The following is a 27,875-nucleotide window of genomic DNA, read 5'->3' on the forward strand; positions in this document are numbered from 1 at the left end:
TGGTAGACAGGTCATTTATTTTCCTCCACAACCTCAGGTTACTCTTGCAGAAAGACAGGCACACCTGACACAGCTGACTTTTGTTCTGAGACAAGATTGCTCTCAGTGGCCCTGGCTGGCCTAGAACCTGCAATAATCCCCCCACCCCAGCCTCCAGAGCACTGGAACAGGCCACTGAACTCACTTGGCTGTCTTCTTATAAAGGCAGATGACACACGTAGAGACCAGAGAGCCTCTTGGGGATGCTTCTGGAGTGTACCCCTGGAGTGCACACATCAAGGAGGGCCAGGAAACTGGGGGTAAAGACATGTGTCTCTGTACCTGCCACCTGTCAGGGTGCCTCTGGGGCTCCCTCTGGCTCCTGCATCCTGAATGCTGCCCAGGCACCAGGAGAGCTGATGGACAATCTTAAATTACACTCGATTGTGTGCCCACGTGGAGATCAGAGGGCAATTCTAAGAAGTCGCTTTCTCTTTCTGCCTCGTGGGTCCCAAGATATAACTGTGTTGTCAGGCTTGGTGGCCGGCAGGGATTTTCGCCAGCCAGGGGCGGTTCCCATGGGGACTTGGCTATTTTGCATCTACAAGCTTACTTCTGAGTGTCTGGCCAGGGTTGAGGGAAACAGAGGTTGAGCCACACAGGACAGAGCAGACACACGTTGGGCAGTAGCTGCCGTGGCGAGCAAACCTCTGAGACCAGATGGCTCTGCTGGCTCAGGGTTGAGAGGTGGGGGCCCCCAGTACTAGGGCTCCGACACTCGTGGGGAACACAGCCAGGCTGGGATCAGAGCTACCTCCCGTGACCGGCGCGGGGAAGCAGGACAGCCGCGCAAGCGATGCCCGCGAAAGACTCGGGGAAGTGCAGGTCTCTCTCCCACTCGTCTGTCTCGGTGTTGTACACCTGCACAATGCCCGTGACGTTGTTTAACCTCCAGTTGTAACCACCCACGATGTAGATCTTCCTCTCCAGCAGGCAGCAGCCAGCCTCCGACTGGCCGGCGCGCATAGGGGCCACGCTAGTCCACTGGTCGGCATCGGGCACATAGTACTCCACCGCCAGCACATCGAAACAGCGGTCCACGTGGTCCATGCGGCCGCCTAGGGCGTAGATGCGGCCAGCGGCCCCCAGCATAGCATGCAGCACGCGGGGCTCGCGCATGGGCGCCCTGGGTTCCCAGCGGTCAGTCGCAGGATCATAGCACTGCAGTGCTTTCTTGTCCTCAGCAGAGACACCATAGCCGCCTGAGATGTAGAGGCGGCCAGCAGCTGCAGCGCCCGCATGGCCCCAAGTGCGCCGCTTGAGCGGACAGGCGAAGTCCCAGCTGTCACGGCGCGGGCAGTAGCGCTCCACGGAAGCCAGGCTGCCTGCGCGATTGCGACCGCCCGTGGCATACAGCAGCCCACCCAGCGCTGTGAGCTGGAACTGCACTCGGCTCTCGTGCAGTGCCCGCAGCCGCAACCAGCGATTGCGCTGCGGGTCGTAGCGATAGCAGGCGTCCACAGCGCCCTCGCCGCTGCGGTGCTGCAGGTGCTGGCCGCCTGCCACGTACACGAAGTTATCTAGCACAGCCACGCCCGCGTGGCTGCAGCCCAGCTCCATCTCCGTGAGCTCGCGGAAGTGGCGGGCCCCAGGCTCAGGCAGCTGGAACACCTTGTTGCTGACCGCTCGGTCGCTGTCAGTATAGGGCGTGCCTCCGAAGGCCACCAGGGAAGCTACATCCGAACGTACCGCCGTACGCGGTGACTGCATGTCATGCTGGCGACAGGGCAGCACGTGGTAGCTGAAGGCCTCCAGCAGATACTGGCGACACAGGGCGTCGTCCAGCATGACGTCGAGTGTCTGCACGCTGTCCACCAGCTCCGAGGGCTGCATGAGCGGGAAGCGCACGTGGCGCAGCACGAGGCTGGCCCGGGCACGGCGGGCTGGATCATGCTGCAGCCAGCGCACTGCAGCACGGAACAGGTCAATCTCGGCGCAGCTCTGCAGCCGGTTACTCTGCAGGAAGAAGACAAGGCGCTCAAGTGGCAGGCGCAGGAAGTCCTCCTCTGCCGCAATCTGCAGGAAGTGTCGGAAGGTGAAGGCGTCTACCGACTCCCGTAGCGATGCCAGGCTGAAGGTGGTGGCCATCTGGCCGATGTGCAGGCATGTCTCCACGCTCATGGCGGCTTTCAGGAAGTCCTCGCACAGCTCCACCACTGGCAGCATCTGCAGGAATACAGCAGCGCCCAGCACATCCTGCACGCAGTCCAGGTCCAGTGTCACCTCTGCACTGTAGGCAAAGTCAATGATGTGGCGCAGGCCTCGTGCAGACACACCCTGCAGCTGGATGGCCGCCTGGCTGGCCTCGCGCATGCCGCCGGTGAACATGGCCCTGGAGGTGGCAACAGCACGTGTGAGCAGGCCCTACCTCAGCCTCTCTGACCGTGTGCAGCTGTGGGAGCCAGCCATTACTGCCGGCACCGCCCCCAAGGCTGACCCGTGGCTCTCTCGAAGAGATGGCAGCCGCAGATGTGCAGCTACCTGCTGCCTTGAGCTCCAGAGACAGGGCCAGCCTGTGCTTCCCCCCACTACCAGAACCCAGGGCTCCTTGCAGGCACAACCAACCTCCCCAGCCTGTAACCTGTCAAGGGCCGGCCCTGTTCCCCCAGCCTGTTGTGAAGGTCCCAAGAGGTCCCTGCCCATAAGGACTGTGTCCATTTCTGCTGTCTTTGGGGAATAGCTCCAGAGAGCTGACTTGTGCTCAGACATGGCCCAGAATCACCTCAGTCCTCAGCCTGTGTGAGACCTCTGCTAGGGGTCTCTGGAGCCATGTGACAGCTGTTGAGAGGATCAAGGCCCATACACAGGGGCTCTGGGAGGCTTGGGGTCAAGCCTCAGCTTCCCGCAGGAAGGAAAGCACTGGCTTGTGCTCAAAGGGTCCATAGGAGTCCCTGAGTGGCATTCTGTCATTTCAGAGCAGCCCTCCCAACTGATAGCTGCCAGAAAGGGGGCGGCACCCCATCATCAAAGAGACCCCTCCCCACAGTGGTGCTCCATGCAGCCTAGGCTCAGGTCACGCCAGGACCAGCTCCCAGCCCCTGCCTGTCCTTCAGAGTCCCCACCAGCCCTTGGACACTTGAGAGAGAAAAGAGGCCAGACGACGGGATAGAGTTTTGCCTTTTAAGGCCTCATGGGTTGCATTGCCAGAGCGGGGTGCCTTTAAAAGGCACTGCTGGCTGGGCCGCCCACCCGCCCCCAAATCCAGAGTAAAAATAGCATCGATGCCCCAATTGGCTTGGCTGCAGCAGCTCCCCAGAATGGCTTCACTGAGCCCCAGGGAGGGCGGCTGGGCCGAGAGGGACATGAGGCCCAGTGCCTACACCTGGGTGGCAAGTCCTCTTAGAATGGGGTCACAGCTGGGGGAGAAGGAGGCTCAGCGTCCACCCCTGCCGGGAGGAATCCCCTAACCAGCAGCTCCACCGGGCCTTTAGTTCTGACCAGTGCCAGAGCAGGGGAAAGCAGACACCCACGTGTCACTGCAGGCCTGAGGCCACAGTGACAAGAGGAGCCCCACGCAGACACCACAGGACACCACGGCTCTCATGTCCCTCCAGTCCCTCAGCCGTTTGCTTCAGTGACTTGGAGGGGACTTGATGGCAGCAAGGGACTCATTACTACTTAATTCTTGCTGCACACATGGCCTACACCAGTGCCTGCCATACAGCATGTATCGAATGAGGGGCTAGGAAGGGGGGCTGAGCTGGTGCAGTGCCTGCCTGAGCACTCGTGGAGGAGGAAGCAGAGAGAAAATCAGGGGCTCATGGGCATCTTGGGCTACATTGTGAGTGTGAGGCTAGCCTGGGCTACATGAGATCCGTCCCGTCTCAAGAGAGAAAAAGGGATGGGGGCAGGCAAGCCTGCAGGATAGCTCAGTGGGTTAAGGCACTTGTCGCTACACCTGACAGCTGAGTTTGAGCCCCAGAACCCACACAGTGAAACGATAGAGAGAACTGACGTCTGCAATGCCCTCCACTCTCCACATGCACACCATGGTTCACATCACACACGCATGCACACCATGGCTTACATCACACACGCATGCATGCACACCATGGCTCACATCACACATGCATGCACACCATGGCTCACATCACACACGCATGCATGCACACCATGGCTCACGTCACACACACATGCATGCACACCATGGCTCACGTCACACACACATGCATGCACACCATGGCTCACGTCACACACACATGCATGCACACCATGGCTCACGTCACACACACATGCATGCACACCATGGCTCACGTCACACACACATGCATGCACACCATGGCTCACGTCACACACACATGCATGCACACCATGGCTCACGTCACACACACATGCATGCACACCATGGCTCACGTCACACACACATGCATGCACACCATGGCTCACGTCACACACATGCGCACCATGGCTCACATCACACACGCATGCATGCACACCATGGCTCACGTCACACACACATGCATGCACACCATGGCTCACGTCACACACACATGCATGCACACCATGGCTCACGTCACACACGCATGCATGCACACCATGGCTCACGTCACACACACATGCATGCACACCATGGCTCACGTCACACACACATGCATGCACACCATGGCTCACGTCACACACGCATGCATGCACACCATGGCTCACGTCACACATGCATGCACACCATGGCTCACGTCACACACGCATGCATGCACACCATGGCTCACGTCACACATGCATGCACACCATGGCTCACGTCACACACACATGCATGCACACCATGGCTCACGTCACACACGCATGCATGCACACCATGGCTCACGTCACACACGCATGCATGCACACCATGGCTCACGTCACACACGCATGCATGCACACCATGGCTCACGTCACACACGCATGCATGCACACCATGGCTCACGTCACACACACATGCATGCACACCATGGCTCACGTCACACACACATGCATGCACACCATGGCTCACGTCACACACACATGCATGCACACCATGGCTCACGTCACACACACATGCATGCACACCATGGCTTACGTCACACACACATGCATGCACACCATGGCTCACGTCACACACACATGCATGCACACCATGGCTTACATCACACACACATGCATGCACACCATGGCTCACGTCACACACACATGCGCACCATGGCTCACATCACACACGCATGCATGCGCACCATGGCTCACATCACACACGCATGCATGCACACCATGGCTCACGTCACACATGCATGCACACCATGGCTCACGTCACACACACATGCATGCACACCATGGCTCACGTCACACACGCATGCATGCACACCATGGCTCACGTCACACACGCATGCATGCACACCATGGCTCACATCACACACACATGCGCACCATGGCTCACGTCACACACACATGCATGCACACCATGGCTCACGTCACACACGCATGCATGCACACCATGGCTCACGTCACACATGCATGCACACCATGGCTCACGTCACACACGCATGCATGCACACCATGGCTCACGTCACACATGCATGCACACCATGGCTCACGTCACACACACATGCATGCACACCATGGCTCACGTCACACACGCATGCATGCACACCATGGCTCACGTCACACACGCATGCATGCACACCATGGCTCACGTCACACACACATGCATGCACACCATGGCTCACGTCACACACACATGCATGCACACCATGGCTCACGTCACACACACATGCATGCACACCATGGCTCACGTCACACACACATGCATGCACACCATGGCTGACATCACACACACATGCATGCACACCATGGCTCACGTCACACACACATGCGCACCATGGCTCACATCACACACGCATGCATGCGCACCATGGCTCACATCACACACGCATGCATGCACACCATGGCTCACGTCACACACACATGCATGCACACCATGGCTCACGTCACACATGCATGCACACCATGGCTCACATCACACACACATGCGCACCATGGCTCACGTCACACACACATGCATGCACACCATGGCTCACGTCACACACGCATGCATGCACACCATGGCTCACATCACACATGCATGCACACCATGGCTCACATCACACACACATGCATGCACACCATGGCTCACATCACACACACACGCATGCGCACCACGGCTCACGTCACACATGCATGCACACCATGGCTCACATCACACACACATGCGCACCATGGCTCACGTCACACACACATGCATGCACACCATGGCTCACGTCACACACGCATGCATGCACACCATGGCTCACGTCATACACGCATGCATGCACACCATGGCTCACGTCACACACACATGCATGCACACCATGGCTCACGTCACACACACATGCGCACCATGGCTCACGTCATACACGCATGCATGCACACCATGGCTCACGTCACACACACATGCATGCACACCATGGCTCACGTCACACACACATGCGCACCATGGCTCACGTCATACATGCATGCACACCATGGCTCACGTCACACATGGATGCACACCATGGCTCACGTCACACATGGATGTGCACCATGGCTCACGTCACACAGGCATACACACACATGAAAAGGAAATAAAAATTTAAAAAGAAGCTGGGCATTGGTGGCACACACTGTAATCTCAGCACTTGGGAGGCAGAGGCAGGCAGATCTCTGTGAGTTCAAGGCCAGCCTGGTCCACATATCGAGTTCCAGGACAGCCAGGACTACACAGAGAAACTCTGTCTCAAAAAACAAAACAAATTAAAAAGAGAGGGGGACCTAAGGGTTCAGCGTGGTGCAGAATGCTTACTCAGCATGTGCCAGGACTGGAAAATAAAGGAAACTTAGAAGATGGGGAGGCACTGTGAGTCTTCGGCTAATACAAGCTGTATAATAAAACAGTGTCTTTAAAACAAAGAGGTCCCCGCAAAGGTGGCAGAAACGTGAACTCCAGTTCCCAGGGCCAGGCTTACCTAAAGTAGTCACTACAGGCTGCCAGGACCACCTTGTGTGCAGGGAAGGGCTCACTGTCGACAGTGAGGACCACGTCGAGCAGCTGGCCCTGTGCACGGAGAGCAGCCAGGCCCTGCAGGAGGCCGGTGCTATGGCCGGCTGCTGAGAAGGTGCACTTGAGGGTCCCACTCCTGTCAGCCAGGCTGCAAAGACAGCAGAGGAGACAGGGCTCAGAGATCTCCAAGTGGGACACACACATTCACATGGAGGACACTTGGAACTGTAGTACTGAGTGACAGAAGCAGCCCACACGGGGGAGGACACAGAGTATTTGGCACAGGAGGGAGAAGGGGAAGGGACCATTAAACGCACAATCTTGTGGAAGGATTGAGAAGTCCAGAAACAAGGTAGAGGCTAAGCCTGCGCCATACAGGAAATACTGGAAGACTGTCCACCTGAAAACGGGATGCCTTAGGGCATAGCTCAGGGGTGAAGCCGCTGCCTAGGATCCCCCAGTGAGGGGCTGTCATCACAGAACTCTGGCAGCAGAAATAAGATCAGGAATTCAAGGTCATCCTCAGCTACGATAGACAGAGTATTTTCTTAAATTTGTCAAATACAGACAGACTAAATATTGTAACTGTAATTCTTGCTTGATAACTGTTTTATGATATATAATTTTATTATGTGAAAATTAAGACCTTCCTTTTTTATTTAGACAGAAAAGGGAGATGGTGTGGGATGTCCTTCTCTATGCTGCGAATGTGCGTCCCTTTTACTGGCTGATGAGTAAAGCTGTTTCAGCCAATGGACAGGAAAACACAGCTAGGTGGGAAATCCAAACAAACACTAAGAGAAGGAAGGCGGAGTCAGGGAGACACCACGGAACCACCAAAGGAGCAACGTGCCATACACACATCAATAGAAATGGGTTGACTTAATTATGACAGCTAGTCGGTATATGCCTGGGCCATCGGCCAAACAATTTTTATTTTATTTATTTATTTATTGGTTTTTCAAGACACAGTTTCTCTATGGCTTTGGAGGTTGTCCTGGAATTCGCTTTGTAGACCAGGCTGGTCTTGAACTCACAGAGATCCGCCTGCCTCTGCCTCCCGAGTGCTGGGATTAAAGGTGTGCACCACCAACACCTGGCTAAACAATTTTTATTACTATTAAGCTCCAGAGTGTTATTTCATAAGCGGATACAGGGACTTTCGAGTGGGAAAGAGGCTGCTCCAGGGGGCTGGGCGGAACACATAAAGGCTTCCATCTACAGCGGTGTGAGTTTAATGACAGCCAGGGCTATATGAGAACCTGTTTCATAAACACAAATTAGTGGGGTGTGATGACGCACGCCTTTAATCCAGCCCTCGGGAGGCAGAGGCGGGCGGGTCTCTATGAATTAAAGGCCAGCCTGGGCTACAGAGTGAGTTGCAGGACAGTCAGGGATACACAGAGAGACTGTCTAACACAGAACAAGGAAAACCAAAAGACAAGCATATCCCCTTAGTGTCCTGTCCCCATTCCCTGGAATCAGCTTACTTCACACAGCTCCGAGCAGCCCCTCTGCTGTTCCCTTCAACGCCTTTGCTGAAGTTCTTCATGTAATGCCCCACCCTCGGAGAAGGGGGGCAGTGCTGCTGGGAGCGAGCTCCACCCAACCCACACACCCACAGAACCCGTCACCACCCTCCACTGCTGAGGCTGAGCGCTCTCTCCTCTCTCTCTCTCTCTCTCTCTCTCTCTCTCTCTCTCTCTCTCTCTCTCTCTCTCTCTCTCTCTCTCTCTCTCTCTCTCCCCTCTCTCCTCTCTCCTCTCTCCTCTCTCTTCTCTCTCAGGACCATTGACCCTTTGGGACCTGCCCTTCCATTCTTGGGCCAGGAATGTGGGGCACTGGGTTTTCCGAGAAATGAGGAGGGCCGTCCGGGACCCCCTTCCCACCAGTCCCCAAATAAGGAGCCTTCTGAGCTGCAGAAGCTGCACAGGGCACCGGCTCCCACAACCCCTGGCCGGCTGCCCAGTTTGGCGGTCCTTGGAGACCCTCGGGCGGAAGGTTGGAGACACTCGGGGTGGGGCACCGCCACATTGATAAGGTGCCTCACGCCCAGAGTAAGGATCTGTGGTGTGCAGAGGTACAGGCTGCCCTGGGAAGGAAGCCATGAGTCCTGAGAGTGGCAGGGAACCCCAGGATCACCACCTCATGTCAAAGCCTCGGAGACTGGCCAGAAATACAGGCACCTGGCTGCTGGGGTCGGGGAGGGAAGGGGTCCATGCACATCCAAGACCCTGGTCTGTCATGTGGTCTCCCCTGGACCAGGTGGAGAATGCCAATCTTAGCAGCCACCTCTGTCTTCTTTGAGCACAATGGCATTCTGGCCAGGCTACTGTGGCAGTCTGAGACCCCACTCTCTGATTCCAAGTCCCCAACAGACCTGCGGCTCCTGGGCTCCATCACAGATCAAGGGTCCAGGGCCACCCTCACCAGGGAACTCTTATGCTCCTAACGACATCCCTCATGACCCACAAGGATCTGACGAAACTGAGACACTCAGTGGATAAATCGTCTGTGCAGCAGGGCCAGTGGTCATCAGCGCACACAGGCCCAGCTTCCTGTCCCAACTGCAGATGGAGCCATGGCATTAAGAGCTGAGGAACAGGAACCAAGCCAGAGCTGTGTGGAGCTGGAGCTGGTGTATCTGTGCTACCCCGCTGAGGGAGACACTGAGGCTTCTGGGTTTGTGCCCATGGAGCCCGTGAGAGCACAGGCTTGCTGAATCTATCTGATGCAGTGCAGCCCTGCCTTCCAAGCCCACAGGGTTAGGAGACAGGATTGCTGCAAGTTCACTGCCACCTGGAGCTGGAAAAAGCCTGCCTCAGTGAACAAAGCAAAAGTCAGCATGGTGGCTAATGGGGAAGCTGCCAAGTTTGACCCCAGGAAGCCACAAGCCATTGAGATCAGACTTAATGTAGGTTGTCCTGTGACCTCTGCACATGGATAGGTACCCATTTCCCCAAAATAAATCAATGCAATAAGTCGAGACTCACAGGTTGGCTGTCCCTGGGCATCAGGGTCCCTACTGTAGGGACCCTGGCTTTTACATGTTGAGGGTTGGTATACACACAATCCTGAGACAGGCTGAGCCAACAGCTCTGAGGGGTAGCTCTGAGGGCCACTAGCAGCAGTGACCCCTAGGCAGAGCAGCTTCTAACTTCTCCGGGGCACCTGCGCATTTGGGTAGACCAAGCCAGACCCCGAGGCTACTGAGTCCAGGTCCTCTTCTTAGCCTGCATCATTAATTCAGTCACCCATTCACACACATGACCCTACCTTGTGATTTCACAGGCTTTAGGAGGAGCAGGGGAACACAGGGCATGTGTGTATACACCAGATGAATGGCCTGGGGGAGGGGAGACATACCCTTGGGGCCACAATGCAGCTGTGCATCCTGCACATAAGGACAGGTGGGGAAGGCAAGATGGCATGGTAGGTAAAGGAGCTTGTGGCCAAGCTTGATGCCGACTTCAGTCCCTGACCTCGCATGCTGCAGGGAGACACTGACTCCACAGGCGTCGAGGCGCATGCCCCACCCCCAAACACAAATAAGTGCAATAATAGTAATTTCTTAAAAGACCAGTGGACAGCTGGGCGTTGGTGGGCATGCCTTTAATCCCAGCACTCGGGAGGCAGAGGCAGGCGGATCTCTGTGAGTTCGAGGCCAGCCTGGTCTACAAAGCTACAGAGAAACCCTGTCTTGAAAAGTCAAAACAAAACAAAAACCAGTGGCTTAATTGGTAAGAACCCTCTATGACACACTGGGTCAACTTTCCTCAGCTGTCAAAGGAGCAAGCCTCTGGAATCACTGTGCTCCTCCAGCCCACAGACCTCCTGGAGAGGGACAAACAGACCCAGAGGCAAAGACTTCCACAGTCACCTAGGGACATTTCCTTAGTTCAGGGAGACTTGGGACAGGAGGTTTTGGACACTGAGCTACTGTGATTCTGTTGGGGGAAGTCCTGTTATTTGCCTGTGGATTTGTCAATAAAGTACTGTCTAGCCAATAGAAAACCTAGATAGGAGGGACTAGGAGTCGAGGAGGATTCTGGGAAGGGGAAACACAAGAGAGTTCAAGATGTAACGCATGGGGTAGGAGCCCGGAACTATTCTCCGGTAAGAGACATACTTGGATTAACAATTATGGGGTAATTACTTAAGTCAGAGCTAGCCAGTAAGAAACAAGCAAGGCCAACAGCTTCATAATTAATATAGCCTCCTGTGTGTTTATTTGGGACTCATGCGGATCTAGAACCAGGCTGGCGCGGCAGAGCCCAGGCGACTGGCGGGGGGATAAACCAAAGTGGCTAGCAAAAGAAAAAGCTTCTCTTAACAAAATGGTGATCAGGAGTGGGATCATGAATTTCCACGCAGAATGACAAAAGCTTTAAAGGAATTTTAGAAACAGAAGAACAGAGAGAAGCACAGATTTTTGGTAGCAGCATTTTTCTCAGGTGTGCTCTGTTTTGCTAGCGACAAGCCGAGATTCACGCGGCTTGCTTACCGGAGTCTTCCTGACTCGGCATAAAAAGAAAAAAAAAAAAACCCAGCAAGGTTGTTTTAAGAGACTCTGCTAACGATTGAAAAGTGTGTACGTACAGCTGGAAGTGGCAGCTTTTGCTGGATGTCAACATGGACTGAGGCGGTAAGCTGAAATCACGCTTATGCCCGCCATCTTGAAACGGCAGTTTAAAACAGCCACGGTTTTACAGATAAGACACGTGGCCAGAAAAACATAAAGATTTACAGTAAAGTCAGACTTGGATAAAGAAAAACTTCTAAAGGTTTACAGTGTGTTTAAAAATATATGTGAGATTGAGAGAGAAACTGAAACGACAAAGTGGTAAATAAATACAAAAGCCGGCGTTGTGGTGGCGCATGCCGGTAGGATTGCTCCAGAGGCAGAGGCAGGCAGGTTTCCAAAGAGAAACCCTGTCTCAGAGAAAAATAAATGAAAGTGAAAGAAATAAAGTAATAATAGATAAATAAATAAGCCACGTAAAGATGGAAAATACACAGAGAGTCTGGATACTGTACGCTATTGTGTTTTTCAGTTTTTTGCTTGCTCAGGAAGGAACTGCTGCTAAAGTACACTTGATTATAAATGCTGCTGAATTAATCCAACTTCTATCTTTTAAAAATGCCTTGACTTCAAAATTTAAGTGTAAGGATATGTTACTTGGAAAAGGAGTTTTTATTTATGTTTCTACAGAAAATGAAAAGCTAAGGATTCCTTCCAGGCTTTTGTGGTTTGACGAACCAAGACCCCCAGAAGCAGTGGACCAGGTGTTCCAACAATTGAAACAGCTAAGATGATGCAGTTTTACAGACCCCGAAAATATGGACTTATACAGGTTTCTGAGTTTTGTCATGATCCCCATGGTATGAACGGCGCCCCCTTCCAGCAGGAAGCAGTTTGGAATGAGCGACGTCCCAATTCCCATCTTGTTTATAAATCTTTGTTTTCATTTAAATGGGATTGTTTATAATTGGCTAGTGATCACAGCCAATCTTTTTTAATGGTAAAAAGGGGAATTATGGTATGGGTATTGTTTTTCATTTATTGAGACAAAATCAAGGTCAATTTTGTGATGCTTATATTTCTCCTCTTGATTAAGTATTGTGCTTATACTGATCTTTTACAACGTAATGCATAATTGAATAGACTATAGATAGTTACTTATAATAGAATTTCTAGTTAAATAAGTTAGATTTTCTAGATATACAGAAATATATTTGTGATATATAAACAGTCTTCAAACCTCTCAAAGACCTTCAGAAAATGGCATTTAAAATGGCTTAGGGTTTTTCTTAACAATGAGAAATGTCTTCTCCTGGTAGCACCAATTACGTCTGAGAGGAAGATGGGCATCGAAGAAACTTGTTATGGAGTTTGCTTTCAACATGGCAAGATTAGCCATTTGGGCAAGAAACTGCTCTTGCCTAGACTGACTGTTGCTGTATAAACTGGACATGCAGGACCCACAGGAAAGTGAATGCTGAACTCAGTCTTACAGGGTTCCTGCTTCATGGAAGAGTCCGCGAGACTTTCTGCAGGACAAAGAAAAATGAATGATAGACTGTCAATGCAGATAGACAGTTTGAAATTTCCTGCTTTGCTGAGAAGTGTTCCAGACACATTGTGGCCTATGGGCTGAAGATGGATGCCCCAACGTTACAGAGGAACTTCGGGTGACTGTCCAGGCAGTAAGATACCTCTGTCAATCCTAGTGTTTATATGTTATCCTTCTGTGGTCTTTGATGGAGTTGAAGACAGATAGTTATAATTATAGTTTTCCTTAGTTATGATAAAAGATAAGTTACATATAGAACTTTGAACTCACAAGGATGGTATGGATGATATTTTCTTTAAATCTTGCTAAAATATTGTAACTATGTTCTTACTTGATAACTGTTCTGTCATATACAATTTGACTATGTTAAAATTAAGACCTTTCTTTTGTTTAAACAGAAAAGAGGAGATGTTGGGGGAAGTCCTGTTATTTGCCTGTGGATTTGTCAATAAAGTACTGTCTAGCCAATAGAAAACCTAGATAGGAGGGACTAGGAGTCGAGGAGGATTCTGGGAAGGGGAAACACAAGAGAGTTCAAGATGTAACGCATGGGGTAGGAGCCCGGAACTATTCTCCGGTAAGAGACATACTTGGATTAACAATTATGGGGTAATTACTTAAGTCAGAGCTAGCCAGTAAGAAACAAGCAAGGCCAACAGCTTCATAATTAATATAGCCTCCTGTGTGTTTATTTGGGACTCATGCGGATCTAGAACCAGGCTGGCGCGGCAGAGCCCAGGCGACTGGCGGGGGATAAACCAAAGTGGCTAGCAAGGAAAAAGCTTCTCTTAACAGATTCTCCATATGTAAAACAGTATCATTAAATTAATGCAAAGCCTGCATCCTAATGAAAGGTGCTTGGGGCTGGAGAGATGGCTCAGTGGTTAAGAGCCCTGCAACTCTTGAAGAGGACATGGGTTCCGTTCCCAGCACCACAAGGAGGCTCACAACCATCTCTAACTCCAGTTCCAGGGGATCTGGCACCCTCTTCTGGACTTAGCAGGAACTGCATACATGTGGTACACAGACTTTCAGGCATGAATAAACACATAAGTAAATGAATAAAGGATGTTGTAGAGGCTGGGAACTGAGGGTTAACAGGAAAGGAAGCAGAGCCCTTGAGACCTGAGAGGACACGTGAGGCTAGCAGGAGTTCATGCCTCAGCAGGGCCACACTGAGCCTTCGCATCTGCAAAGGGCTGTCACTTGGAACCTGTGAGGAATGGAACCTGCAACCCATGGACAACAAAACCCACACACACTCGTGTTCCTACATCATGATGCCCCTGTCACCCCTAACCCACTTTCTGTCATCTCCACGTGACATTAAAATAAATAAAATAGTAAAATAAATCTACACGCAGTGTGCTTCATGTGAGGAATAACAAGGAAGGAGAGGCTGTTGCTGCCTAGCTTCAGCAGCGCCCAAGGTGCCATTTGGTCATGGGAAACAACGGCCTTCTCACCCGGGGCTGATCCTGTACTAGCCTGTCAGCTGCGAGTCACTGGTGCACTAGGGCTTGACAGCCTCAGGTTCAACAACCGCTGGCTCTGACTGGACCCGTGACTCGCTCCACGGGAAGGAACCCAAGCCAGAAGCTGTTGTCCTGTGGGGTGGAGGGTCCTATTGCAGTGGTCTTGTTAAACAGACATGATTCCAAACTGCTCTCAGAATGATGCTTCTGTCCACACTCTGGGACTAGCACTGCTCACACATGACCACAAAAGCTGGGCAGCAGTTAGTGCAGAGTACATGACTGTGTGCTGGGCCCGGACTCTCTAGACTTGGGGAGCCCTGTGGATGAGGGGGGCTGTGAAGCGCCGTCCCCGACACGCCGTGGTGACTGCACTTGGAAACCAATGGTTCCCTGTACAAAAGCAAGAGCCAACAGGCTCAGCCGCATTCCAGCAGGCAGCAGTAACTGGACTCAACTGCGTATGCGTGCACACACACATACGCGTGCAAAGAGAGTAGGGGTGGAGAAGTTGGGGGTGCATAGGATCACAACATGTATGAAAGTACCAAAGACTAACAAAGGGTTGGTTTTGTTTTTGGTTTTTAATGAAAGGCCTGTATATATAGCGTGGACCCATTTTTCTTCAAATACTATCTACCCGTGGCTGCTCCCGAGGACACAGGCAATAGGACAGGTGACAGACACCCTCAGGTGGCAGAGTGCTCAGGGCACAGCTGGTATGAGGACTGCCTGGGAGGGCAAAGGAGCCGGACGGCACTGCCCCAGGTAGGAAGGATGGTGTCCGTCTCCCCGAGGCCTCTGCTGTTTCCTTCCTTGGGGAAAAAAAGGTGGTAGGGACCAAAGCTGGCCACAACCCTGTCACGCTCATCATCTCTAGGACCCACACAGGACAGGGATGACTCTCCCGGGTCATCCTCTGACTTGTACAAGCACACAATGTCATGTGTACACATGTATACACAGAGGCAGGAGGAGAAAATAAATGTAATTAATTTGTTTTAAACGGGGACCCAAAGAGGTGACCAGAGTCTAGGTCCCCCAAGGAAATGGGTGGCCTGGGCCTGGAAGGCAGAAGCAGCAGATGTGGCCAGTGACACCTGTGCTGAGCTCCTGTCCCTCCTGGCTGAGCTGCCCTGAGGTGCTCCAAGCTCCCATAGTACAAAGCTAGAGTAGGGATGGACAGACAAGAGGGTTGTCCGCCTGGACTGTGACTAAGGTCACCTCCACCAGCGGCAGGACCACACTGGGAGGAGGGGGGACCCATTACTCAGAACAATTCTAGACAGTGGGCGGCCACATGGTGGGACTCCCTGAGCCAGTCTGAATCTCCAGACAACCATCCGAGTCATAGTGGCCGGTCCATGAGTCACAGCACCACCATCCGAGTCACAGTGGCCGGGCCATGAGTCACAGCACCAGTGCGTCAGCAGGCCCAGACTGGACAGTCTCCAGAGGCCACTCACCACCCACCCTGGCTGCACCTCAGCCTAGATTTGGCCTCAGAGTAGCCTCACATTCCTCCTCAGGCCTGGCCCAGGCCCAGTCATCCTGCCATCCCCCTGCCTCCACGCTTTCCCAGTACTGCCCAAGACACCCAGGCAGGGGCCACGCCTGTGCTGGACACAGCACACACTTTGACCCTGAGGGGACCACCTGTTTGGGGAGCTGGGTGTGGGAACCCCAGCCTGAATCGCCAGTTCCCACTCTATGGGAACTCACCTCCAAGCCTGTTCTGAGGACATCGTGTCAGAGCGGGCAGCTAGAGAAGAGCCCAGCGCCCTGCCACACCAGCTGTGTGACCAGAGCCTCAAGCGGCATTGGGAGCTGGGAGCTGGCAGGGGACACTGGCCCCAGCCCCTACCCAGCTGAGGGCCTTGTCCTCGAGGCCAGCTTCCCAAACCCCAGAACCATTTTCTTGGGACATCCAAAACAGGCAAAAACAAGAGGGAATTTCACGGAAACATTTCTTTGGGGTGTAGTAAAATCCATTCCCACCCCACGCAGTGTGCAGCCCGCCCCCTCACACACCCTGTTCTGACGCTGGCTCCTGCTCCCCCAACTCGGCCACTTCCACTTGGAAAGCCAATTTCACTTTTATTGTTCATGGGGCTCGCTGGAGCAGACTCGGCTGGCGGGCTCATGCCCCAGTCACACTGCTGCCCCGCCCTTGGTCCCTGAACTGCAAGGGGGACAGAGCTTCAGAGAACAGCACAATGTCAAGTTGGCCACCTCAGATCAGCAACAGGACCCTAGACATCTTCAAGACCATTCCCAGAGAGCCTGAATGGCAGGAACGGGGCAAATACCTGAATGGCAGACGACAGTGGCATGTCAGCAGATGGGGACCTGGATGAGGGATGCGTGGGCTCAGGGTATGTGGAGCATGGTGGCCTGGGGCTGCTTCTCACTGGGTCCTCAACTCTCTGACCTCTCCGACCACTCTCAGACTCTTCCCCGGTGGTAGCACACACCTTTATCCCAGCACTCTGGAGGCAGAGGCAGGAGGATCTGTGTGAGTTCAAGGCTAGCCTGGATTACAGAGCAAATTCCAGGACTACACAGGGAAACCCTGTCTTTTTATTTGGTTTTTTGAGACAGAGTTTCTCTGTATTGTTTTGGAGGCTGTTCTGGAACTCCCTCTGTAGACCAGGCTGGCCTCGAATTTAGACATCCTCCTGCCTCAGCCTCCTGAGTGCTGGAATTAAAGGCATGCTCCACCAACAGCCGGCCACTGAGAAACCCTGTCTTGAAAAACCAAAATAATAATAATATAGGAGAACCGAGGTAGAGGAACCTACCCTGGCTTTAGGTACCTCATCTTCCTGTCCAGACAGCATTATGTCCCTACCAACATCCAAGTGGCTCTGGCCCCAACTACCAAGGCAGAGGGTGTAAAGCTCTGGGGTCCAGCACGCCCACCCGGTCCTGTTGTCATGGTTACCCAATATTTCCTAGCTCTGGGCACAGCACTCCAGCTACAGGATCAACTCATTGTGCTCTGGCACTTCCCGCCAGCTAGAGACAAGCAAGCCAGCGGCCCCCACTCACTCACGTCAGCGAGCCCTCCCCTGGGATGCTGCTTGGCTCCCAGCCTACAGCCTGCTCCCTCCTCCGGCAGTGGCAGCCCTCTTTTCTGGGTTCACCTCTAATGCGGGGGGGCACCTGCTGTAGGCCTGCTCCAGGCTGGCCTGTGAAAAAAGAAACCCAGAACTTGGGAGGGGCAGGCAGAAGCCCCTTAGAAGACCAGGCTGAAGTCTATGAGCTGTGTCAAGTCCTCTGTCCACAGCTTGTTATCTGGACTCACAGCTGGACAATACCGAGAGAATACCCTCCACAGAGACACACTTTGCAGGCTGTGAGGGGGCACGCAGTCCTGACTGGCTCCCTCGCTGCCCTGCGACCATGAAGAGGAAACCCTCTGAGCTCAGAGCTCACACTTGCCCAAGACACACAGCAACCACGAGGACTCCTTCCCAGCTCAGACCCCAGCTCCCACAACCCCACAGCAGGCACAGGACATTGCTGAGACACAAGGCCCAGCTGGGTTGGGCCAGAGCTCAGAGGGGGCCGAGCACCCGAGCTTCGCCCCAGAGGGAGAATGTAATGTGCCCCACTAGGCACCCCATCGCTTGATGAGGGAGACCCCTGGAGATGAGGAAGAAGCCACCAGCCACTTGGGAGACTCCTGGGCTGCCCTGCCTGGCTGTCTTCCCTGCTCCCTGTTCCATTCAGAACTCCATCTATCTGCACCTCGCCTGGCTCCCCATGGCTGAAACGGGAGCTCTGGAGGCCAGTCAGAAGGGCTCTTTCTCCTGTCACAGTGAAGCCCCTTGGACAGTGGGTGCGTATAAAGGTGCTGGATTAGAGGGCCGGTGAATGTGTGCTTAGGTAGCATGCACTCCAATGTGGGACCGTTTCTAAGCATGGCCTCTATGCCCTCCCTCACACATGTGAAGTCGTCAGCTCCCCTACCCTGACCCATCAGCCTGCACTCCCAGCGGCTTGCGGTGAACCCCACTATCCAAGCCCCATATGCTGTCAGTCCCCTCACAGCCCAGAGAGGTGCCTGTGCCAAGGTCCAGCCAAATGGCGAGTGAGATGCAGCCCTGGAGCTCCCTCACTCTGATGAGTGGCCTCAGCCCTCACTGTGCCCCTCTTTCAGTGAAGGAGAGCAACAACTGTTGTCCTTGGCAGCACTGATGGGACATATGGGTACATGCTAGGCCACCCCAGCCTGCAAAACCCCAGAACCCTAACTACAGCCCAGGGGCAAACGTCTTCTTCCCCCTCAGCCTGGCCTCGTACACTCTGCTGGGATAGGGACCCAGCCCCTGCTCTCTGCCATGCAGGGGATCGGGTAGACCTTGCCTGGCCAACCACAGCCTCCGGGAGCCCTGGCCACAGTGATTGATGAGATGAGGGAGTGACCCACCTGAGGCTATCAGAATTCTTTCTGTTTTTCTAGACAGGGTTTCTCTGTGTAGCCCTGGCTGTCCCAGAACTCACTCCGTGACCAGACTGGCCTCAAACTCCTGAGTTCTAGGATTAAAGACACATGCCACCACCACCTGGCATTCTCTGGGACTTCTTAGGCACTTCCAGATGTGGAGGGGTGTGCAAGCTCAGACCAGCAAGTGGGCTAGGGAGAGGGAACGCAGATCCTCTGAGATCCCCCAGTGTGCCTGTATATCTATACACACGTGCCAAGGCGTGCGTATGGAAGTCAGTCTGCCCCTCTGCCACCGGGATCCTAGGCAGGGCGCGATGGCAAGGGCCGCCACCTGCTGAACCTTCTTGCTGGTCAGGCTGGCTGTCTCCAGACAGGGTCCTAATATGGAGTCAGATGTGGCCTGGAACTCAGACATCAGGTGCCCGCTCTAACACCCTCCACCAGACTCCCCGACACAAGGTCTCACGGGGGTCTAGAGGCAGACTGCCAATCAGCCAGCACCAGAGGCTTGTCCATGCTGGCAGGCTAGCTGATGGACGTGGGTAGCAGCGATGCCAGGGCGGCTTGCTCCACTCTGACCCCAAAGAGCCCTTAGAAAGCTGCCAACATGGACCCACACCCCCTGAGGTGCTGAAGGCTGATGGTCACGGGGTGGAATCCATACTGTGGACCAGCGACATGTGGCGTGTGTGTGTGTCCCAGATCACTCTACCAGACACACTGGAGGGACACAGACGGGAGGCAGGGTGTGACCAGAAGCTCTCCCCTGCCAGCACACAGTGGCTGCTGAGGAGAGGAGAGGCTACCTGGGGCTTCAGTGGCTCTCTGGATGCCTGTCCCCTGGCAGCTACCCCACCCAGCCCAGCACCGACCATGCAGGTGGCGGGAGAGTGGCGGGAGATTCCGGGAGACCCACATCTCTACTCTTGCTCTCTGCTTTCAAGCCGGGCTCAAATTCTCCCGTCCCTTGGAGAGCAGGCTCCGGATATCCAGCCCAGACGCCCCGCCCGGTTCCTGGCTTTGACCCCTGTGGAATTTCATGGCTGTGGTGTCAGAAAACATCTTCAGCCTCAATCCACCCCCCTTCCCCGCCCCAACTAGTCCCTTTAAAAGCTGGAAGGTTGCACCCTGCAGGCTTAGAGCTCAATCCAGAAGCACTCACCCTGCAGAAGTTGGAGCTCCCTTTGCTCCTGGGCACAGCGGATGCTCAGCCTCGGGCAGCTGAGCATTAGGCAATGCGCAGGGTGCGGGAAGTGTGCTGGCCAGGGCGGCGCGGAAGGGGCCAGGCCGGGGTTAACAAGTGTTAAGAGAGCCGGTCTGCACAGCTGCACAGCAGCTACCAGAGCAGGGGGGTCCGCTGCCTGGGGATCCCGAGGCCCCCACCTCCACTGCGTGCAGCTGGACAGCTCGGCTCCTTCACTCACTCCCAGCTAAGGGAAGGTTTGCAGGACTCTCTTCCTACTCATCCTTAGCCCTTGTTCCCAGATAAAGGGTGATGGCTCTGGACCACTGGCTCTCAGCATCCACGCTGGCTGCTGGGGTCTTAGCTTCAGGTGCACATGCCCAGAGGACATAAGACTGGGCCGTTTATGGATGCAGAGTCGCCATCAGCTGAGGGAAAAGAAGAGGCTCTGCTGTGAGAAACTGAGCTCAGCAAGTGTCAGACAGGTGTGTGATCTTAGGAAGGTTCTTCTGGTCCAGGCTGGAAACAATGCGTTATAATCAGGCCAAGAGCTTGGGCAGGGCGGCTGGTAAGCGCAGGAAGACTCCCTGACTGGGGTCTGCCTTGGGTGGCTGCTAACTTCTTTTACTTGGGCTGGAAGAAGTCACACACCTCCACCAGGTCCACTGAGCAGAGAGAGCCCCAGGGGCCTTTCGGGAAGGGACAAGACTGTGAGCCCCAGCCCTGGGCCACCTCTGTCCACGAGACCTTTGCAGACAGCACAGCTCCTGCAGGCCCAGAGTCTCAGCCTCCCACACACCCTGAGGGAACACCTTCATTTCCCAGCCCCTGGCCCTCAGCTGTGTGGAGACCCAAGAGCCTATGGCCTCCATCCTGCTGAGGGTGTCACTGCCCAGCCCCACACGCCCTGGCCCCCAAGAGGCTTTCAAACACAGCAGGGTCTGAGTCCCCTGCTGTGACTGCTTAGTTGTCTTCTGTCCACACCTGGTGTAGAGCACAGGAGCCAGGGACACCCAGAGACACCCACTGCAGGTCAGCTGTCAGCTGTGCTGAGAGTAGAGTTTCCCAATGTCGCCCATCCCTTCCTCAGCCCCCACGGCCCCTGAGCCGTCTCTCTCCACGGATGCCCTGCATCCCGATACTCAGGTGCAGAAAACATGACCAGGGTAAGGAAGGAAACTTCCAGGGCTTCCATGCCAACAGGGTACTGGTCCCACTAACAAAACCTTTCTTGGGCCAGGCATAGCGGCATACGCATTTAATCCCAGCACTCGGGAGACAGAGGCAGGCGGATCTCTGAGTCTGAGGCCAACCTGGTCTACAGAGTGAGTTCCAGGACAGCCAGGGCTACACAGAGAAATCGTGTCTCAAAAACAACAAAAGCAAAAAAACCAACCGTAAACCGATCTTTCCAGTAACCATGCCAACAGCAAGGAAGTTGCCCCTGGTGCTCAAAGGCTGCCATAGTCTAGCTACTGCGTCCTGGCTGGCTTCAGCACAGTCCCTATCCAGTCAGTTCACCCTCGTCCCCGTCGCCATGCCAAGGCGCGGCCATGCTTCAGGGGTGCTCCTCCTCCTGGTCTCCCCTGACTACGATGTGGTGAGTGACACCCAGGCACCCAGTGAGCCCTGTGGAGAAGCAGCCATCAGGATAATAGGATGTCCCATAAACGGACACAATCCCTGGCCACTCCCTGCCTGCATGACAAGGGCCAAGGTCTAGCTGTGAAGTGGCAACATTGTCTTGACTGCCATCCCTCCGCAGGGGCCACAGTGACTCCAGAGTCCTCCTAGCACTGGGAAGAACCGCCCTTAGAAGCTCTGGCCTTAGTGAGGACGATCAAGGGAACATCTAGGCAAACCTGGCTCACTGAGCCATGACAGGCCTTCTGGCTACCACTTCCCATGTCCCTGTCCTCCAAATGAGGCCAGAGGCCAAGTGGCAGGCCTCTCATGGCCACATGAAATCCCTATCTTTACAGCCCTGGTGGCTCAGCCTTCAGTTCCCTGGAGGAGGAGCTGGCCAGGCTCAACCTGGGAGGAAGTCTCTCAGAACAAGTGCTCTTTGTTTCCTGGGCCAAGCTCTGGCTTTCTCTCTGCCCGCCACCAGCTTGGTGGCCGTGCAATCCACTGAGTTTCAACTCAGACATTATGACAGGCTCCACTAGGCAACAGGGTTTGTTGCTCCCAAGAGACAAGGAAAGGGAAGCCAGGTTCTCCTTCTCCCGTAGTCAAGAGAGAAATCAGAACAAACAAGTTACATAATGGGGGGCAGTGTGGGTGGACATAGTGGGAAACACAGATGTCACCCCCAGCATGGCCAACTGACACCATCCTGCATGGGCAGATGAGGGAATGACCTGCCAGGCTACAGAACTGCCCTAGAGATGGTGACACAGTCAAGGCCAGAGTCCCTGCTCCTGGGGAGGTCAAAGTGTCTCCCCAAGAAGGTCTGACTCCCTGGAAGGAGATGGTCTGGCTGAAAGTTGGAGAAATGAGTCCAGCACACTCTGTGTCCCAGGCTCTAGGACAGTTGCCCAGAGCACATACTGGCCATCCACAAGGCTCTCTGGGAGAGGACAATCACCAAATCGCAGCAGGTAGTGACTAAGATGGTCACTAGAAACCACATGAGCACTGCCCGCCACTCTGTACAGAGCGCACTACCGTGCACACAGACCCACTTGTCACACACACGCCCTACTGGTCCTCAATGCCAGTGACCAGCACCAGTGGGCAAATAAACAGACCCGGAGCCACAGCTGGGAGCAGGATGTGGCCTATTCCCACCGAGACCAAAGTGTTTCTTCAATGGCACGGCGTGGCAGGCGGGGCTTCTGAAAAGGAATGTCAGTCAGCCTGGTGCGGTGTCCCCAAGGTTCTGCTGCTCTGACCTTCCGATGACGATGTGGGGGGACACTGGGAGACATAGGGGCAGAGCAGATGCCACCCCAGCTCTTGCTCTCAAGCATCTTTGCTTATGAATGACTAGACTCAGGGTGGTAGCTTAGTTTGGTTAGTCTCTGGCTTCGCTACTTAGTGTGAACCAGGGCTTCCTGTGTCCCAAGCAAGCCCTCCACGACTGAGCAGCCCCTAGGGCAGTTTCCTTCCCCTCCCCTTTGTGCCTCACTCTGCAGCTCAAGCAAGCCTGGACTCACTATGTAGCACAGGCTGGCCTCAAACTTGAAGTAATCAATCTCCCTAAATGCTAAAATTACAGGTATCATGACAGTACTGCTCTTGGCTGAGATATTGTTAGAAACAATGACAACCACCACAAAAACAAGCAGACACGGGCTGGAGAGATGGCTCAGAGGTTAAGAGCACTGACTGTTCTTCCAGAGGTCCTGAGTTCAATTCCCAGCAACCACATGGTGGCTCACAACCATGTGTAATGAGATCTGCTGCCCTCTACAGGAATACATGCAGGTATACATACATGCAGATAGAATACTATACAAACAATAAACAAATCTTCTAAAAATTATTTAAAAAAATAAGCAAGCAGAGGTATCCACCAGGTGGCAACAATATAAATAAAATGGTGATTAGCCACACACTGGAATATTATTTGATCATGAAAAGGAATGAAACACTGATCTGTGCCACAATGTAGATGCACCGGAAGCAAGGTGAAATGAGCCACACAGAGGAAGTGGCATTTCAAGATGGATGAGGCAGACCAGGTGTGGTGGCACAGGGAATCACTGTCTCACACAAAATAATACAAGCAGGGTGGTGGTGGCCACGCCTTTAATCGAAGCACTCAGGAGGCAGAGGCAGGCAGATCTCTCTGCATTTGAGGACAGCCTGGCCTACAAAGCAAGTTCCAAGACAGCCAGGGCTACACAAAGAAACTCTGTCTCAAAACTAAAACAACAACAACAAAACAAAACAAAAAACAAAAACAAAAAAACCCAAACCCAAGACTGGAGACAGAAGTTAATAGAGCCTGAGCTGTTAGGAGAGATGGAGAGTGGAGAGATGGGGGAAGGGAGGAAAAGGAGGAGGGAGCAGAGAGGGGAGGAGGCACGAGGGGAGGGAGCATGGGTTTGGTCACCTCAAGGAATCCCATCAACGTGTAATGTCCAGGGCTGCCAGGTTGGGGAGGGACCAATGGGGTATACACATGTACAGTGTCTCTGTGGATGTGCTAACACATGTACAGTATCTCTCTGTGGATGTGCTAACACATGTACAGTGTCTCTGTGAATGTGCTAACACATGTACAGTGTCTCTGTGAATGTGCTAACACATGTACAGTGTCTCTCTGTGGATGTGCTAACACATGTACAGTGTCTCTGTGAATGTGCTAACACATGTACAGTGTCTCTGTGGATGTGCTAACACATGTACAGTGTCTCTCTGTGGATGTGCTAACACATGTACAGTGTCTCTCTGTGGATGTGCTAACTGCCACAGAACTGTCCACTGATAAGGGCAGAGTTTGTGTTATACAGTTTCACCTCAAAAGATAAAACCTAGCTAGGTTTGGTGGTATACATCTGTCATCCCAAAACCACAGAGATAGAGCAGGGGATAAAGAATTCAAGTCCAGTCTCAGCCAAGTATCAACTGTGAGGGCTGAGCTACATGACACTCTGTCTGAAAAAAAACAAAACAAAAATCCAAGAGACTGTAAAGATGGCTCAGTCACAAAAATGCTTGCCACACAAGCGCAAATTTGGATGGTCAGTGCCCATATTAAAAACAAATAAACAAAAGCCAGCCAGGCATAGAGACAAATGCCTCTAACTTCAGCACCGGGGAAAAGACAAGTGGATCCCATTACCAAAACGGCAAACCCAGGCTCAGTGGCAGACCCTGTCCAAAACAAAACCCTCTCCAGACAATTGCTAAAGGGGGCAGGGGGGACAGAGGAAGACACTTGACATTGACCTCTGACTGTACACATATACTACACATACACAAACACACAAACAATGCCATGGAAATGGCTCAGTGGGCACTTAATGCCAACCCTGACAAGCTGGGAGAACTGCCATCCAGTTTTAGCTGTGACCACACATGCGAAGATCGCAGGACATCCCACTGGGGAATAGTGGTCTGTCTGCTGTGGGCATAACCAGCCACTTTCTGCCTTGACACATCTAGAACTGGGAACTCCATCAAAATACCGTGTCTGCGGCAGTGGTGGCGCACACCTTTAATCCCAGCACTAGGGAGGCAGAGGCAGGCGGACCTCTGTGAGTTCGAGACCAGCCTGGTCTACAGAGCAAGTTCCAGGACAGCCAGTACTGATACACAGAGAAACCCCATCTCAAAAACAACAACAAACAATCAAAAAGATCTAAAGTGACTAATAACAATAAGCAAACAAGGACGTGGGGGTTGGATGCACACCAATAAAGTCAATAAACTGCTCGTTTAAAAAGAGGAAAATCGGAGGCTGGAGGCAGCTAGAGAAGCACTGGCTGCTGTCACAGAGGACCAGGTTCAGTTCCCAGCCACAACACGGAGGCTCACAACATCTGAAACTCCGGTTCCAGGGGATCCAGTGCCCTCTTGTGGCCTCCAAGCACACCAGGAGAGCACACGGTGCACAGAGAAATGCAGGCAAAGCACACATAGGATAAGAAAATCTCCAAACAGCAATTGATTAAAAACAACTTAAAGAAGTGAAGTAGGCTAGGTGAGGTGTGCACACCTGCTATCCCAACACTCTTGAAGGCAAGAGGTCAGGAGTTCAAAGCCTGCCTGTGCTAAATGTAAATGTCAGGCCAGTGAGGACTACAAAGTGAGACCCTGACTCAAACAACCACAAAACTCACTGGGCGGTGGTGGTGCAACTCAGGAGGCAGAGGCAGGCGGGTCTCTGTGAGTTTGGACCAGCCTGATCTACAGAGTGAGTTCTAGGACAGCCTCCAAAGCTACAGAGAAACCCTGTCTCAACACCCCCCAAAAAAGGGGCTGGAGCCAGCTCAGCAGTTAAGGTTATGCACTGTTCTTCCAGGCGACCCAAGTTCAGTTCCCAGCACCCACAGTGGGCAGCTCACAGCAGCTCCCCATCAGGCTCACGCTTCTGGCTCCACAGGCACCCAGGCACACACAACACATACTCACAGACACACTCCCCGATGTCCCCATGCTGCCCACTGCAGGCTTCCAGTCCCCACCACTCTCTGACTCTGCAGCAGCTGTCACTCTTCTGTGCAGAGTCCCTGGCTGGGCCCTGAGCTCACACTGAACCTCCCAGGAGCCGGTCAGCACCTCTGGGAACAGGCAGGGTCTGTGCCTCCTCTTGGTGACAGGGCTTCCCCAGTCAGCAATGACCTCCAGCCCCAATGCCGACTCAGAGCCCCACGTGAGGACCACTGTCACACGGACCGTGCTCCGGGCTCCTGTACACTCACAATGCAGGGAGCGTCTGAATGTCTTCCTCAGCCTCCCCAGGCAGGGTGCTCCCTAAGAGTCCCCTTCAGATCCCGGGTCACAAGTGTGCGATCACCTGCGGCGCACTGCAGCAGCAGTTTGCAAGTTCAAGGCCCGCAGGTGCTGCCCAGGGAAACCCTGTGACCACACCCAGGAATGCTGATGCATGCCTGTCACCCCGACACCGGGTTGAGGCGGTCTGGTCTGCAGTGGGATGTTATCCTCAGCTACACAGCAACTTGGAAAACCAAAATAAAGCAAGTATTTAACGACATCTGTTCAAAGAACCCTCTTCAGAAGTTGACCAAGAAAGAGGGAGCCCACTGACCAAAGAGATGGATATGGGCTCCAGTATCTGAGGGCAAAACCTCCTATTCAATCCTTTGGGGGGGGATTTGCACCCAATGAAGATGGAAGGGAGGGATCTCAAAGAAAGACTCCGCCCTCAAGACCCTTTCGCTCGAGTTCCCCAAACCTGACTCCCATCTCTCACAACCCTTGGGACTCCCTGTCCATCAGGACACTTATCCCCCACCGCGCCCCAGTGTTCTCTCCAGACACGCTCAGGTCCCTTGTCCACCTACCAGGCCCCTGGACAGTTTCCTGCAAATCAGGACCTGTTGAGGTCTCCCGGGCATGCCCAGGCCCCCAGGTGACTGGCCTCAATATCCCCCTGCAGACATGCCCAGGCCTCGGGTTCCCTGCCAGGCCCCTAGACAGCTCCCTGTGCATCGGGCCTGTGGAGGTCGCCAGGTGGCTTCCGTGTCTCCTCCAGGCACGCCTGGGCCCCCGCCGGGCCCCGAGGTCTTCGTACAGCCTCCCGCGTCTGTCACCTTCCCAGGCCCCCAGACGCCGGGCCTCAGCCTGCTTTCAGGCCTGCACGCTGGCTCAGGGCCGTGGCAGCCGGAGTCCCGGAACGATCACGCTCTGGCGGTCCCAGGTCGGCGGCGCCCCAGCCGAGAGGTGCGTGCCCACGGAGGCGCGGGACTCACCTGCTCGGGCGCTCGGGACTCTGGCCAGAGCCACTGCCGCCACCGGACTCCGCCATCTTCCGCCGCGCGCCCGAGCGACAGAGACGCGCGCCGACCGGGAGACCGAGGCCGGGGCAGCGGGCGGGGCCTGCTGAGGACGAGGGAGGGACTCGGGGTGTGGGCGTGGTCTCGGGGCGGAGCTTGGGGCGCAGGGCGGGGCCTAATGAGAGTAGGGGAGGAGTCAGAGGAGAGCAATGGGCAAGGCCTAAGGAAGTCTAAGGGCGGGC

The 27,875-nt window shown here is 54.1% G+C and overlaps 1 protein-coding gene across 3 annotated transcripts; it reads right to left on the bottom strand.

Moving 5' to 3' along the window:
* Klhl26 (kelch like family member 26) lies at positions 1 to 27,744 on the bottom strand. Of its 3 annotated transcripts, XM_040742066.1 has the most exons (4): positions 27,610 to 27,711; positions 16,898 to 17,077; positions 7,005 to 7,187; positions 1 to 2,371 (listed from the first exon to the last, which is right to left on the bottom strand). In XM_040742066.1, the coding sequence occupies exon 4, from the start codon at positions 2,365 to 2,367 to the stop codon at positions 790 to 792; it is 1,578 nt and encodes a 525-aa protein (XP_040598000.1). In that variant the 5' UTR covers positions 2,368 to 2,371; positions 7,005 to 7,187; positions 16,898 to 17,077; positions 27,610 to 27,711; the 3' UTR covers positions 1 to 789. The 3 variants fall into 3 exon arrangements, with proteins under 3 accessions (XP_040598000.1, XP_005086189.1, XP_040597999.1); XM_005086132.4 differs by lacking the exon at positions 16,898 to 17,077 and having other exon boundaries at positions 27,610 to 27,744; XM_040742065.1 differs by lacking the exon at positions 16,898 to 17,077 and having other exon boundaries at positions 27,202 to 27,698.
* Positions 27,745 to 27,875: the final 131 nt, after the last annotated feature.

Source organism: Mesocricetus auratus, unplaced genomic scaffold (assembly GCF_017639785.1).
Source record: "Mesocricetus auratus isolate SY011 unplaced genomic scaffold, BCM_Maur_2.0 Super-Scaffold_6731, whole genome shotgun sequence".
In the NCBI taxonomy this organism is placed as follows: domain Eukaryota; kingdom Metazoa; phylum Chordata; class Mammalia; order Rodentia; family Cricetidae; genus Mesocricetus; species Mesocricetus auratus.